Raw genomic sequence first — 15,189 nt, 5'->3', positions numbered from 1 at the left:
CCTCTACACCCCCACACGCACACCTGCGTCCACCTCTACACCCCCACACACGCACACCTGCGTCCACCTCTACACCCCCACACACGCACACCTGCGTCCACCTCTACACCCCCACACACGCACACCTGCGTCCACCTCTACACCCCCACACACGCACACCTGCGTCCGCCTCTACACCCCCACACACGCACACCTGCATCCACCTCTACCCCCACACACACGCACACCTGCGTCCACCTCTACCCCCACACACACACACCTGCGTCCGCCTCTACCCCCCCACACACACACCTACGTCCGCCTCTACCCCCCCACACACACACACCTGCGTCCGCCTCTACACCCCCACACACCCACACCTGCGTCCGCCTCTACACCCACACACACACACACCTGCGTCCACCTCTACAGCCCCACACACACACACCTGCGTCCGCCTCTACACCCCTACACACACACACCTGCGTCCGCCTCTACCCCCCCACACACACACACCTGCGTCCGCCTCTACCCCCCCACACACACACACCTGCGTCCGCCTCTACCCCCCCACACACACCTGCGTCCGCCTCTACACCCCCACACACGCACACCTGCGTCCACCTTCTCCCCCCCCACACGCACACCTGCGTCCACCTCTACCCCCCCACACGCACACCTGCGTCCACCTCTACACCCCCACACGCACACCTGCGTCCACCTCTACACCCCCACACACGCACACCTGCGTCCGCCTCTACACCCCCACACACGCACACCTGCGTCCGCCTCTACACCCCCACACACGCACACCTGCGTCCGCCTCTACACCCCCACACACGCACACCTGCGTCCGCCTCTACACCCCCACACACGCACACCTGCGTCCACCTCTACCCCCCCACACGCACACCTGCGTCCACCTCTACCCCCCCACACGCACACCTGCGTCCACCTCTACACCCCCACACACCTACATCATTTGCGGTCTTGAACGTTGGCCAGGTGGGAACATGTAAATGCTAAACAGCAGGGGCATCATTCAGATTAGTGTTAGAGGTCACAGTAGCATATCAATAAATTTGAAACACATACAATTATAAATACTGTACATGCAGTAGTTTTTGACAAATGTTTTATTTATTTCAATTGAAAGTCACAGACATGTTTACTTTTGGTTGATCTTTTCTTTAAAAAAATACTGAAGTTATGCTAAATGAGCTTTTAGTTAATATAGAATACATTTACAAGTTTTTGTCCCACCTAAATGGAACATTCAGGCCCAACAGGCCTTTTAAAAAAAAAGATAATTAAGTGTTAACGTTTGCTTCCTGATTTTGCTTCAGTGACACTCGGTTCTCTTTTGGCGTAGATATGCGCCAACGTGATGGAGTACTGCCAGACACTGCTGCTGCAGAGCTCCCTGGAGGCCCAGTTCAGCATCTGTCTCTTCAGCCCCTCAGTCATGGAGCCCACAGGCCGAGACGGCTCCAGGCCAGGTTTGCCTCAAAATCTCAGGATAGGAAACGCATGCTCTGCTCACAGAGTCACACTACTGGTCATAATAAAACCTCTCAAACCTAGCAACAGCTTTACACATAAAATGATGTACACCTCAACAGAGGACATTTTACTACTGGTTCTGGATTTCTGACAGTCTCTGCTACATTATGTTATTTTTTACAACATAGCTCTCAGTTCATCAAACCTCATACTTTCCTTCATTACACCCAATTTTCAGCTCTTGAAGCTTTAAAGGTTTTAAATTTGCTGTAACATTACACGTACCGGGTATGTCTACGCGACCTGAAAATATCTAAATGACTCTAAGCAGAGTTGCGGGACTGGTGAAGGCAAGTCTTTGATATACTGTTAGAGCCCTTCAGTCCAGACATCACCGCTCTTAAGTGCTAGATGTAACTGGAACCACACTTGGAAAAGTGGAAGGTATCAGGAAGAAAGGAACACACTAATGAGTGAGGAAGTGAGAGGTTATTGGAAGTGTTGACAGTTTTTTCAGCCAGGACTAAATCCGTTGCAGAGAAACCATGTATAAAGTTATACATGTAAAATAAAAGGAGACTTCTAGGTGGCTTAATTAGTTAAGGCCATAACCTGTGCCCATTGTTTCCTGGACAAGATCATTGGAGTTTTGGTTGGCTTGAGCTGGCTGAGGATCTTGGTCCTTGGTTGCCCCTGGGGTATGCTAGTTGCTTGTAATCCGTTAATGCTGTCTGACTTTTCATGTTCTTCTGCTTATTCAAACGGCAGTGCATGTTAGGAGAGGAATGTGCACAAGATCATCAGCCTTGTTGCCCTTGTTGGCACTAGAGTCATAGTAGCAACTTAGCACCGATTAAGAAGTGGACTGTGGGGATGTAAAAAGAAGACATCAATTCGAAATTAAAACATGTGGTCCAATCAGATAATAACTTCATTTCAGGTTTAACTTAGAGATGTGTTGTAAGGTCAATAAGCAGATGACCAGAGCCTTCGAGACAAAGAAGCCTGTTTCAACATGTTTGCCTTTGTAGGACAATTCATTCCCTGGAACAAAATAATGTTTACTTTATTTCACAATATTGGACAAGACATTTGTTTGCATCAGTGCACTTATTTGCTGATTTTGCTACAAGCAGTATTTTCATTTCTTAATGTGTTTAGCAATTATAAAATAAAACAATTCAGTGAGTTGGATCCAAATGTGCGTGAACTAAAATTCCCAGATTTTTGCCTCGTTCTGTTGATAAGCTGTACTTTGACCATAGGGTGTTGAATTATTTTACAGGTTGTTAACTGTCCGAGTCTTTTTCGGCGCGTATCCCCCTTTCACAATCATCCCAACTCCCTCGTCTCTCTGCAGACCTCCCTGTGTCGGGGGCTCCCTACTCCCGGGTCCCCAGCCTGGGTCTCATCATCTTCCTGCTCAAGCAGACCGCCAGCGACTTCTTCCGCTTCTACGAGAGCCACAGGCAGAGCGTCAGCAAGCTGCAGGGTGTGGAGCACCTTCCCCCGGAGGAGGTCAAAGAGGTACAGCTTATCACTCGCCCACACCGCATCACGTCAGCCATCTGCTGACAGGGGCAGGGCCCTCCAGAGGGTCTAAACAGTCACATCTGTTAGTGAATGTTTTGTTATCTCTAAAAGCAATATTACACTTGGTTTTGTATCATGGGCATTGTGGCAAAATACAGAAGTGAATTTTAAATGACTTACAAATATACAAATAAATCACACTTTTAAGATGTGCAGTCATAAACATCTCTGAGACTTCGGAATAAATCATTTAACACCATGTATACAAACATTTAACGCTAGCCCTGTCAGACACAGATACTGGATAACTTCAAATACAACTTTGATGAATACTTTTTAAAATGTTTGGATTTTACTGTTTTTTTCTGAGTTTCATTGTTCATTTTGGAATAGACATACCTGTTCCTATTTTTAAAGCATATGGGGCTGTAGATTGTGTTCTGAAAATTTCTGTGGTGTACAGAAATATATATAGGAACAAGTAATAGGTTTATTCCATGCTGAAAAAAAGAAGAAAGAAAACACGACGTTTCGGCCGTGGAGCCTTCTTCAGGTGTGAGTAAGGCTCCACAGCCGAAACATTGTTTTCTTTCTTCTTTTTTTCAGCATGGAATAAACCTATTACTTGTTCTTTTGCAGCCTATGCATGCTGAAGATATATATATATACAGCCCTTTTCCTGAAATATGTATGTGGCGTATGTCTAGACTCTCATGGGAGTTTCTTGCTCATTTCAGCTATGTCAGTCCCTTGTTTCCACCTCCATTGGAGTGGACAAGACCTCCATGGTGCAGCGCATCATCCTGGCCAAGAGGCGTCTGGTCAAGCACATCAACAACCGCGCCAAACTGCTCTCCCTGTGTTCCTGTATCCTTTTCCTGCTCCACACACTTCTAACCTACAGCACAGAGGCCGACAGTGGCCTTGGGCACCACAGAAGTCAGGAGCACAGCACACTCTGCCCCCTGACAGGAGAATTCACACTGTTTATTTCAGACATGGGTTTATTTATCAAGGAAGTCCCGCTGAGATTAAGATCTCTTCCTCCACTGAAAACGTGGGAGATCAAGCTTTGTAAAGAAAATTGATTGGAACTGTATACATCCATCCTTTCAGTTGACCATAACGTGTAGGGCGGCACAGTGTTTAGCATTGCTGCCTCTCAACACTGGGGATGGTTCTATTTCAGACCTTGGGTGTTATCTGTGTGGGTTTTGTATGTTCTCTGTGTGTTTGCATGGGTTTGCTTCAGGTGTTCTGTTTATCCCCACAGTCCAAAAACAAGCTAGTGGGTTAATTGGCTTCTGGGAAAATTGGCCCTGGTGTGAGTGTGTTTGTCTGCGTCAGCCCTGCAACGGACTGGTGTCCTGTCCAGAGTGTGTCCCATCTTGCTTTCCAGGGTAGGCTCCAGCTCCCCTGTGACCCTGAATTTCATGAACCGGTTAGAAAAAGCCTTGATAGTCTTTTTGAATTGCATGAACACCAGGATTCATGCCCTAGCTCTTGCCTAAAATAATTCTGTGGAACCTTAAAATGTGCCTGCTGAGGAACCATTATGTTGAATATCAGTTCTGTTTAGTTCCCAGTTAAAATTCTTTAATCTATAATTATACTATAATCATTTTTACTGTTAGATTAACTATTACTCATTGCTTCCTTTTAGTGGTATCTAGTTGTGGTATCTAGTATTTTTGATAGAAATATATTTCCAGATATATTTCTATTTTTTCAACACTCTTAAAATGTCTTATTGCTCAGACTACATTGTCTCATCATGCCTTAGGCCTGCAACTCATACACATTAATTTTACTAGACTTTCTCATTTGGCAGAGGATGTACTATCATTTAACTAATGTCTGAGAATGATATATTTTACCCTTGTGATGATATTGTGTGTTTGAGGTAAAAGAATTCCTTCACTTTGTCCTTCAGACATCATTGAGACGTGCCTATTTGTTCTTTGGCGCCACTTAGAGTATTATTTGCTTTACTGTATCCCCTCTGACACCCAGCATTCACTGCTGCCTGCCAGTCACTCTTTTAGTTCCAGAAATCCAAACGGTAAGAAAATGGAGAACTCTGTGAGCTTCCACTAACATCTCTTGACTGAATGTGTAGTTAATTCAGCCAAAATGTCACACTCAGGTGTCTTGTCAGTCAATTGTGTTAATTCCTATTAGCAGTTAGCTGAAACCGTCCCAATTGAGAATTTGCAGGTTTTTGTTTTGAGTACCAAAAAGTGTATATCACTATCTCCCCTGAGAGTTATTGGCTGCTCTTACTTGCAGTGAATACGTTTCACTATTATCCCGTCATTTGTCATAATTTATCTTAGGTGGGCTTTAATGCAGTACTTTGGTTTTCCTCCAGATTCCTTCGGAGTGTTGCCAAACAGCGATATGAGAAGCTTTGGTTTGTCTCGAGTGAGTCAGCAGGATCTGGAGCAGGTGAGAAGCAAAACTCAAGTGTAACTGCACTCCAGTATGCCACAGCATTTTACTCTGTAGTTTTCTTGTTTTATATATTCAGTTGGTTAAATATTCTGGTCCTCATGTTTTGACTTTGAACTGTATGAGAGCAATTACAAAAGTGAATGATGCCAGCGGAGCAGTTGAATTTTGATCTCAAGCTGAATGGTTCCCCTTGACTTGTATTCACTCACAGCTCCACTAAAATGAAGTGTAAAAAATGTGCTACTTCACAATACCAAGAAGAAAAAAATAAAATGAGTGTGGCAGATTGGAGGTTATTTAGAAAAAATCAACATTACAGTTACATTACAGGAAAAGTTAAATTAGCCATGTTCTTAGAAAAAAAACAGATTTTATTCTAGCCTGGGCCATATCACCCTTCGGCTCTGGTCATGGATCCCCAAGAGGGGTTCTGACTGGATTTGTTTCTCTGCTAAACGGCAGAGGTGTCTGTTAGGGAAGCACCACTCCTCCACTTGCTGCTGTTCCTCTTGTGAGGTGCTGTGAGCAGAGAGAAAACAATTAGTGATTCCAAGAAGAGAGGGTTTTAAATTCAAAATGCACACATTTGTTAAAATAACTCTTTTCACTCTTGAACAAGACCTACTTGGATTACAGCCCGTCAAAGACCTTTCAGTGACAAGCAAGGATGTTAGCAGACTGACTTTTTTCACAGGTCCAGAGCAGTGTGGACCTTGAAACACTTTAGCTGATGAGCTTAGTTTGTAAATCCTGTGAAGAGAATCTAAATACAGGCATTTGTCAAACATCTGCTGTTGGTAGTCTTCCAGGCTCTCATTAATTTAAGCAGGAATATTGAAATAGCCTGGCATTCTCTCCGACAGTTACAGACAGATGTGGCGTGCAGTTTCGGGGACTCCTTGCAGAAGAAAGTCTTGGATGTGGAGGGGCTATACTGCCAGGTGCGCTCGCGGTACACCTTTATCCAGGCACTCGTGAGACGGATCCGGGGCCTCCTGAGGACCACGAAGGGTTAACTGGCAGCAGCACCATGAGTCACTGAGCGATAGTTCACCTCCAGTGCTTCACTGTTTTCATATTATGTGTGAAGAGATCAGTAGATTTATAAAATGCTTTTTCCTTTTTCTAATGTGAAAATAAAATTAACTTTTTAACATCGCCTCCCTTGCCTGGTCTTTAATCTGCGTATATGAGGTGGCAGTGTGAAGCTGGTAATTGTACTTGCAGTAATACAGTACACCGAAATGAAAGCATTCCGAACAGTAAAGTCTAAATCTATTTAATAACTGGATTACTGCTCCTGGTGAGCCTCAATCTTCAGGACAGAAAGGGACCACCATTCCATAACTGAATACCAAAATTGTCTCAATTAGTAAATGAAAAGAAGGTTGGAATGATCACAAGTACAGCTGTTTCCACCCGTGGTCCTGGGTAGAACCTCTCGTTGAATTTTTTTTCCCCAGTCGAGTTCTTAGGTGCAGGCTAGTTCATTTAACTTTTTTTTTTTATTTGAGGTCTGCTTTGAGCTCTTAAAAAGACTGAGTTTTGTATAAAAACTTGTACCTATTTTGGAATGTGCCTAGTTAAGATATTAAGTGAAATATAACAAGTTGAATCTCTACCACTGGAACGACTAGTCCTTAGTTTTGGCGTTAAATACATTATCATTCCCACCTGTGTCTCTTTATTAATCACCCATTAAGAGCTGTTTAAAAGAAAAACAAGGAAACCCACTTTAATGAATGGAGGAAAGGGGGTAAAAATGTACACACTGACATTTTGTGAAATCAAGGAGTGCAGAAACAGTCAAACAAGTCTCAACACGCAAACTGACAAAGGCATCACTTTGCAACATTGAAAAAAAGCTCCACTGGAATGAAATCCAGCAGGCAAAGGAGTCCCTTAGTACCAGGATTGGGAACAACTGCACCAGCATCATTAGCCAGCAGCCATATCACTCTGCAACTCACAACTGGAAACCCACCGAAGCTCAGCAGGTGTGAGCCTGGTCAGTACCTGGATGGGAGACCTCCTGGGAAAAACTAAGGTTGCTGCTGGAAGAGGTGTTAGTGGGACCAGCAGGGGGCGCTCACCCTGCAGTCCATGTGGGTCCTCATGCCCCAGTATAGTGACGGGGACACTATACTGTAAACAGGCGCCGTCCTTCGGATGAGACGTAAAACCGAGGTCCTGACTCTCTTGTGTCATTAAAAATCCCAGGGCGCTTCTCGAAAAGAGTAGGGATGTAACCTTGGTGTCCTGGCCAAATTTCCAATTGGCCCTTACCAATCATGGCCTCCTAATAATCCCCCTCTATGAATTGGCTACATTATTCTGCTCTCCTCCCCACTGATAGCTGATGTGTGGTGAGTGTTCTGGCGCACTGTGGCTGCCGTCGCATCATCCAGGTGGATGCTGCACATTGGTGGTGGTAGAGGGGAGTCCCCATTACCTGTAAAGCGCTTTGAGTGGAGTGTCCAGAAAAGCGCTATATAAGTGTAAGCTATTATTATTATTATTTTATTATTATAATAATAATAATATCTGCAATAGCTGAAGAAAAATCTGTTAGGACTCATCACCTTCAGAGAAAGGTGAAAATGATCCGGCTAGGAACAAAGCTGCTTGACAATACAGACAGAAAATTTGAATTGTGGCTCTTACAATAGCTTCTACTGCAGAGTGCTGCTAAAGCAAACCCTGTTGTTAAATTGATAATTAGCTGGATCAGTATATATATATAAAAAAAGGAACAGACTTTCTCAAACTATTTCAGAGGAAACCAGTTATTCTCCTATTTCAATTAACATGATCTTGGAGCATTGATTGAAGACAGAAAACAAGAACCAAAGCTCTCCTGGATCTGAGCATAAAGACTTCCGAATGTACACCTCATCTGCAACATCGACTTTTAACCTAACAGCTAAGCTGCCTTGATGTGTGACAAGACTACTAAGGCCCTTATAAGAACTGATTGTATTTGGACTTTTATACTTTAAATTCCACTGACATTTTAGTTCTAAATTAGAAATTAAAATGGCTTCAAAGGCCCCAAAAAAGGACAATCATGTAGTAGTTTATTTTACAAGGTCCACATTTAATCATTGACAGTAAAGTGCATTTATTTTCAAATATTTGGGAAAATCAGGACTGCATCCAGTCTTAGTATCTCTTATCTTACATTCAGGTCTCTTTTATTGAAAAGATGCCAGATGTGCTTTGTGTCCTTTTACCTAAAATGACTTTTTTTAAAAGAAGTGTGTGACAGGAACAAAATATACATTTTCAGATTATCATTTGACATCTGACAGTAGCAATGATGTAATTTTCAGCATTACAATAATAATAAACAATATTATGTAAAAGATGGAAAAAGATCATATCCATTATCAAAATTATGGCATACTGCAGGAATTCTTAACACAACCATGACGTCTCAAGATTCAGGTTTAAAACCAAAATGTACAGGAATTAGTATAATTTAACCTTAAAATGGACACATACTGGGAAAGGAAAAATGTTATTTCACAGCTCTGACCACAGTTGCTATGATGTTGACAAATTAGACAGGTACAGTAGGAATAAAACACTGGTTTTGTGCTAATTTGTGATCATGCGTGCATTCTATAAATTAAATAAAATTACAGTATCTTTTAAAAAAATAACATTCTCATTGTTATCAATGTATGTGCCTGACAAAGATCCTTGATTGTACTTGTGTTTTTATTGTTTTCAGCTCATTAATTTCTGAAAAATTACAGACATTTACAATATTTTACATCTTCCCTGCGATTAAAGAAAAAAAAGCAAAGTATAACCATCACAACTCAAATTATCAAAATAAATTTTCTAACAAAGAACCTGGAGTTTTCTGCTGTAGGCTGATGATAATTTTACACCTTACGACTGCAGTTAACTCTCATTTCTCACTGTTGGCACTAATTGGCAAATACAAGTATTTACCAGGATTGAATTCTTTCTGTACAACTGAAGGTCAGGAGTTACTGAAACAATGGCAAAAAAATGTATGATCTTAATTATCTCTGCAGTTAACAGTGAACGTTGGTAAGGGTGCTACTTTACAATTAATGGAAACAGTTTCACATTTAATAAAAAATATTATGAAAAAACTTACTACGTTAGTAGGACGGTGATTCAAGGACAAAGGCCCTCTGCAGTATCTGTTTTATTCAGTCCCTGCTAATATGGCAGGGCCTGTGCTTAACCCTCCTATTACTCTACAGATCTGTTTTATTTCACACTGGGTTTACCTTCTAAATGCTGTATTAGTTTTTGGCATTTCAGACATTGTGGTCATAAACCTGTAAATGTTTCAATATAATTTTTTATACAAAAACAAAGCCCTGAACTGTATGTGCTTTGTGGAATTAAATATTTTCATTTGGCTGTTTCATTTGTAATGTAACATTCTGTTATAGCTAGTCTGGAGAACAGTTTATAAGCCAAGGTGATACAAACCTCTCCAAAGCTGAAGTTAGCCATTGACATTGACATTGACATTGCATTGTGATACATACTGTATATGATACAAAAGAAGGTTGCCTTACTTTGTAATACTTGATTAAAATATCGATATGACTGGAAACGACAGACGTACCCAAATTCTGAACACAACAGGATGATTTATGGATGCATATGCAGGGAACAATGCTTTATGAATCATATAACATTTACAGACATGTAAATTAGTCACCATGGGGACAATTTCTAACCAACCCTGTGTTTTCTTTAAAAGCCACACTGCTTTGTATTTTTTTAATGGATAGCACCAGCTATTGTCATTCGTCTCAAAAGGTACATTTTAAGTAAAACAGAAAAATTCATAGGAGTCGGTTCAGCTTCCTTCATGGAACAGCTGTCTGTTGTTACTGTGTTTATCCAACATGGAAAGCTCATCTTTACACATATTGTATCATATTGTCTTTAGGAGAGGTAACAGAGCATTTAAAATTCCAGGTGACCACATTTGTTTGCTGTGCATTTTACATCGTTGATGAATCAAGTAAGAAAACGGATATGACTGAAAAAACATGGCTTACTTATTCTATAGTGAGAACTCATGCCTCACATACAGTATTTCTACTATGCGTTTTATTACAAACATCTTGAACTTGATCAATTTTTCTCCATGGTTATTTGAAATTCATTTGGTTTTGAATAGAGCTTAGTGATGAGTAGGAAGTCAAGGATGAAACCTACAACAGAGTTTATCCACTTTTAAGCATGAATGTTGCTAGGAATATATGACAATTCATCTGTTACTTTCCAGTGAAGAATTCAGTCCAAACTCCACTCTTTCAAAAGGAAATCCTTTCAACATATTTACAGTTGTGGTCATATCGAAGAAGATACAATGGGTCCTCCTTTAGAAAGAGATGAGCAAAATCACATCTATATATTAAATGCTTGTTTTCTTTAACATATCTATACTGATTTGCATGTCTAATGAGAGCGGGTGCTTGTGTTGAACAATTTGTTCACTGAAGCACCAAAAAACAAAGAACAGAGATAGATCTCTTGCTTTAAAACAGGCACTGTCTCCATTCGTAACTGTCCTTGCTATGTTTGGGTTTGCTCGATGTATGAAGGATGCAACAAAAACACAGCCACAGCAAATTCCACGTCCCAGGTGAAAGAATGCATTTTGAAAGTCTTGCATTTTGCAGTTTCCAATCCACATTTCTAGTGTTAAATCTTGTAAAACAGGTCCTGCTTATGGCAATAGGGGATTGTACTATTCGAACTGCAGTGGAGAAAAAGCTTCTTGTCTGGAGAAGGAAAGCCTGCCTTATCAGTGCCACAGGTTAAGATCAGAGGCTGTCTGCCCTGCTGTCCTGTGACCCTGCCGATTCCAGATTCTGTTCAGGCTGGATTGGCTCTGAAACCTCCCCTGTGACTGCCACCTTAATCACCCTCAGCCACTTCTGTTTCAGCTCCTCCGATTCTGCCGCAAAGCTGTGCACTGACTTGGACTGGGTCAGTTTGAAACTGGCAGGCATGTCCATGTGTTTTGGATTTTCGTCCACCGCATACCCCAAGAGAGGAATCGTAGACTGGGCTTTCACATCCTGAAAGACAGGAGCAGGACAATAATATGAGAACGTAACACATGAGAATTTCACAAAATTCTTTGGAATGATCATCCATTCATTCATTTTATAACCACTTCATCCAATTCCAGGTTGCAGGGTGGGGTAATAATAATAATAATAATAATAATAATAATAATAATAATAATAATAATAATAATAATAATAATAATAATAATAATAATAATAATAGCTTACACTTATATAGCGCTTTTCTGGACACTCCACTCAAAGCGCTTTATAGGTAATGGGGACTCCCCTCCACCACCACCAATGTGCAGCATTGGATGATGCGATGGCAGCCATAGTGCGCCAGAATGCTCACCACACATCAGCTATCAGTGGGGAGGAGAGCAGAGTAATGAAGCCAATTCATAGAGGGGGATTGTTAGGAGGCCATGATTGGTAAGGGCCAATGGGAAATTTACACCCCTACTCTTTTCGAGAAACGCCCTGGGATTTTTAATGACACAAGAGAGTCAGGACCTCGGTTTTACGTCTCATCCGAAGGACAGCGCCTGTTTACAGTATAGTGTCCCCGTCACTACACTGGGGCATTAGGACCCACATGAGCCGCAGGGTGAGCGCTGGCCCCACTAACACCTCTTCCAGCAGCAACCTTAGTTTTTCCCCAGGAGGTCTCACATCCAGGTACTGACCAGGCTCACACCTGCTGAGCTTCAGTGGGTTGCCAGTTGTGAATTGCAGGGTGATATGGCTGTAGGAAATCTACACTACAGTAAGGGTACCATTTTGCCAAAGCTGGTACTGATGTCAGAAGCAGTATGCTGATTTGGCGTTTCTCACGTAAATGTTTTTAGTTGCTGAATCTTAGTTAACTGTGTAGGGGTCAATGTGATAATAACATTAGATGAACATCAAATATTTACCTAAAAATGAAATCCCTAACATCATATAACATCAAGTTAATCATATATTTCCTCATTCATTGATTTTCCAAATATAAATCAACGATATGTTGGGGAAAATACTGTACCTACAGTATCTTTCAGGCTTCACATTAATATACAGTATATTTTTGGAAAGTAAATATGTTTACAGTAAATGTAGCACACACTAATCATACCCAACACAATGTACTGGACTATAAAGATTTATAACTGCACAGAATATATCTGCATGAACAGTCAGTAGGTAATTTACTCTTTATAAGCTCTCTTTATAAACTCTTTTTTCAGCCCATTATTGGATTACTGGTAAGTGTTATAGAAGCATCAAGGCATGTACTTATAGTTTCTTCCCGTAAACAGTCAGAATATTGAAATCTACCTCTTTGACTGAATTAACGTCTTTGTATTGGAGCATACATGCCAACAGCATTTCATTGTGCGTATGACAAAAAAAACTGAACCCTGAAGCGGAGGAACTATCTGATTAAATGTAAAATGATAACTTTCTGCTCTGACATTTTATGACGCTGATCAAAAATCAGGGTCAGATTACCACAGGCTGATGTGTTTGTACCTGCTCCATTTTAATGTACAGTTTCAAACCGGGCCCTGGGTGCACTAGCATGATCTCGGTTTCATTCATTCTAATTTTATGGAAAAATGTACTGCAGCCAAGAGATGAAAGACAAGAAGTAATTCAAGTGAAAGTGAGACTCTGATTTAATCTTTGATCATGCAGTGAAGAGTAAAGAGAAGGAATTCTGGAGATTATTGGACTGGGCAAGTCAACGGCAATAAAATATTACCTGCGGTGCTCCATACAAATACAAGACGAACGCCTCCTTCTTAGGAATAACGCACCACACTTTCTGCCACGGTTTGGTCTTCTCAGAGTATTGCAGGAACCCACAGATGATGCTGTTGCCAGAGAACTGAGCTGCTTCAATCTTGAAAAGGACATTAACATCGAATCAGTAAAGGACAACAACTGTTTTGTCCAGTGTAACCCCAATAAACTATTGAGAAATGGGGGCCGTGAAACCTCTCATTGCAAAAACATGCATCAGCATTCGAATCCAAATATAAAAGAATTAAGGTTCTTCACTGGCATAAACAAATTGCAAAACTATAGTACATAGCCATCAATATTAATAAAGTGATTTCAGTCCCCAAATATTGCTCATTGCAGCCATATAAAGACTCATATCAGAGAGTAAATGATGCAATCATTTTTCACATTCATTTTTATCACATTATATACCACACGTAGACTGCCCTGGTCCGGAAGCACCAGATTTCTGCAGATTCTAGATGAACCTTTCAACTGGTACCTGAGTCGGTCTCACAGTTGATTTGACTTCATACCCATTTAATTTGCTAAATTAAGTCATTTTGGGCTAAGATATCAAGGACTCAATGATGAGGATTGCTGATCCCTGGCATAGACTCATCTTCAGATATGCACATGAAACATGGAAACTCCAAACAGACATGTGTCCGAGGCAGGAATCGAGCCCCTGACTCCAGAGCTGTGAGGTAGCAGGTTAACAACCGCACTACAATGAAGAGTTTCATTCCATAAAGAAAGAGCAGGATACCACAATTAAAATGATTTTTTGTAAATCTGTCAGATATTCCAACAGAAGGCATGCAAAAATGTAGAGCAATAAATACTAATTTCTAAACATTGTTAGCATTATTGAAAGAAGAATGGCCTTTGTGTTAAAACATCATAGATTTTGAGTCAGTGCTGAAGATGAGTTTTCCTCATATCAGCAAAGCACAGTCAAGACTACCTTTAGTGCAGCTATTGAAAATTTTCAATGCAGATATTAAAAATGATGACACTAGCCTCTCCCCGTCCCTTTTCCAAATAAAATATGGGATATTAATATACTGTAATAAATTCCACAATAGAAAAATATTCAGAATCTAACTACATACTTGATGTTTAATATAGCAGGATTATACTTACTGGCTTTGTGTGTGGAGACAGAAACCAGGTTATTGCCAGTGGAAAAAACTTTTATTGAGCCCCTTAATACTTTCCAGGATTCTCAAAGTAACACTATTTACCTTTTATTTAGCCTTTACAGGGTAAAACTGTAAATTCTTATTTAAAAACAACACTTCTTTTCAATGCCAAAAATTCACTCACCTCTAAGATTCCTTTCTTTTTACCATCATTCTTCTCCTCACTGTCGGTATGCCCTGTCAGAATTAAGTAACAGTCCTTGCATACTTTGTTCATTTTGTTGCCATCATACTCCAGCTGGGCTTTGTAGTCAGAGCACTTCCAGCACACCACCTACAATGGAAAACCATGCTGTTGCAATGGCAGTCACACCACTGAACGCTCCGAGTTCTGTGACAGAAGCTTCAGAGGCTGCAGTCTGAGGCCTTCTAAAAGAAAAATGTTACTGACAGCATCAACCCCTGACCTCACTTAAAATCTGCAATGTTATTCTTGAGCTTGAATCCTGTAAACATACTTGTAGACACAATATTGGTTATGTAGCCTATGTAGTGTACTTTTGTCTTTCACATCTTGTGAATATAATAAGTAATTAATCATATTCACAAACCATCAACTTAACCATCTATCCATTATCAGAACGGTTTATCGGAAAGGTGCTTTTCCTATTGTGTTGTGCCAACCCAAAGCTGTAACATTTCTCCCTCACTAACTAGTGTAACGA

The 15,189-nt window shown here is 41.0% G+C and overlaps 2 protein-coding genes across 9 annotated transcripts in view; one reads left to right on the top strand and one right to left on the bottom strand.

Annotated features, from left to right (window-relative positions):
• Positions 1–6,627, top strand: part of nup205 (nucleoporin 205) — a 60,606-nt gene extending 53,979 nt beyond the window's left edge. Inside the window, exons 38-43 of the mRNA XM_006633702.3 lie at positions 1,352–1,478; positions 2,843–3,009; positions 3,753–3,882; positions 4,949–5,077; positions 5,387–5,463; positions 6,333–6,627. Of these exons, the coding sequence (XP_006633765.1) occupies positions 1,352–1,478; positions 2,843–3,009; positions 3,753–3,882; positions 4,949–5,077; positions 5,387–5,463; positions 6,333–6,485 (783 nt within the window). The 3' untranslated portion in view covers positions 6,486–6,627. The remainder of the gene's footprint in view (positions 1–1,351; positions 1,479–2,842; positions 3,010–3,752; positions 3,883–4,948; positions 5,078–5,386; positions 5,464–6,332) is intronic.
• A 1,897-nt stretch (positions 6,628–8,524) lies between these two features.
• fgd4a (FYVE, RhoGEF and PH domain containing 4a) overlaps positions 8,525–15,189 on the bottom strand; it is a 129,591-nt gene continuing 122,926 nt past the window's right edge. For all 8 annotated transcript variants that reach the window (XM_015353045.2, XM_015353042.2, XM_006633703.3 and 5 more), the window contains 3 exons: positions 14,649–14,798; positions 13,297–13,437; positions 8,525–11,558 (listed from right to left, as the gene is read on the bottom strand). In XM_015353045.2, coding sequence (XP_015208531.2) covers positions 11,301–11,558; positions 13,297–13,437; positions 14,649–14,798 — 549 coding nt within the window. In that variant the 3' untranslated portion in view covers positions 8,525–11,300. The remainder of the gene's footprint in view (positions 11,559–13,296; positions 13,438–14,648; positions 14,799–15,189) is intronic.

The sequence above is a fragment of the Lepisosteus oculatus genome, chromosome 7 (assembly GCF_040954835.1).
Source record: "Lepisosteus oculatus isolate fLepOcu1 chromosome 7, fLepOcu1.hap2, whole genome shotgun sequence".
Lineage (NCBI taxonomy): Eukaryota > Metazoa > Chordata > Actinopteri > Semionotiformes > Lepisosteidae > Lepisosteus > Lepisosteus oculatus.
Note: the sequence above shows the minus strand (reverse complement) of the source record. Positions and strands in the feature narration are given on the sequence as shown.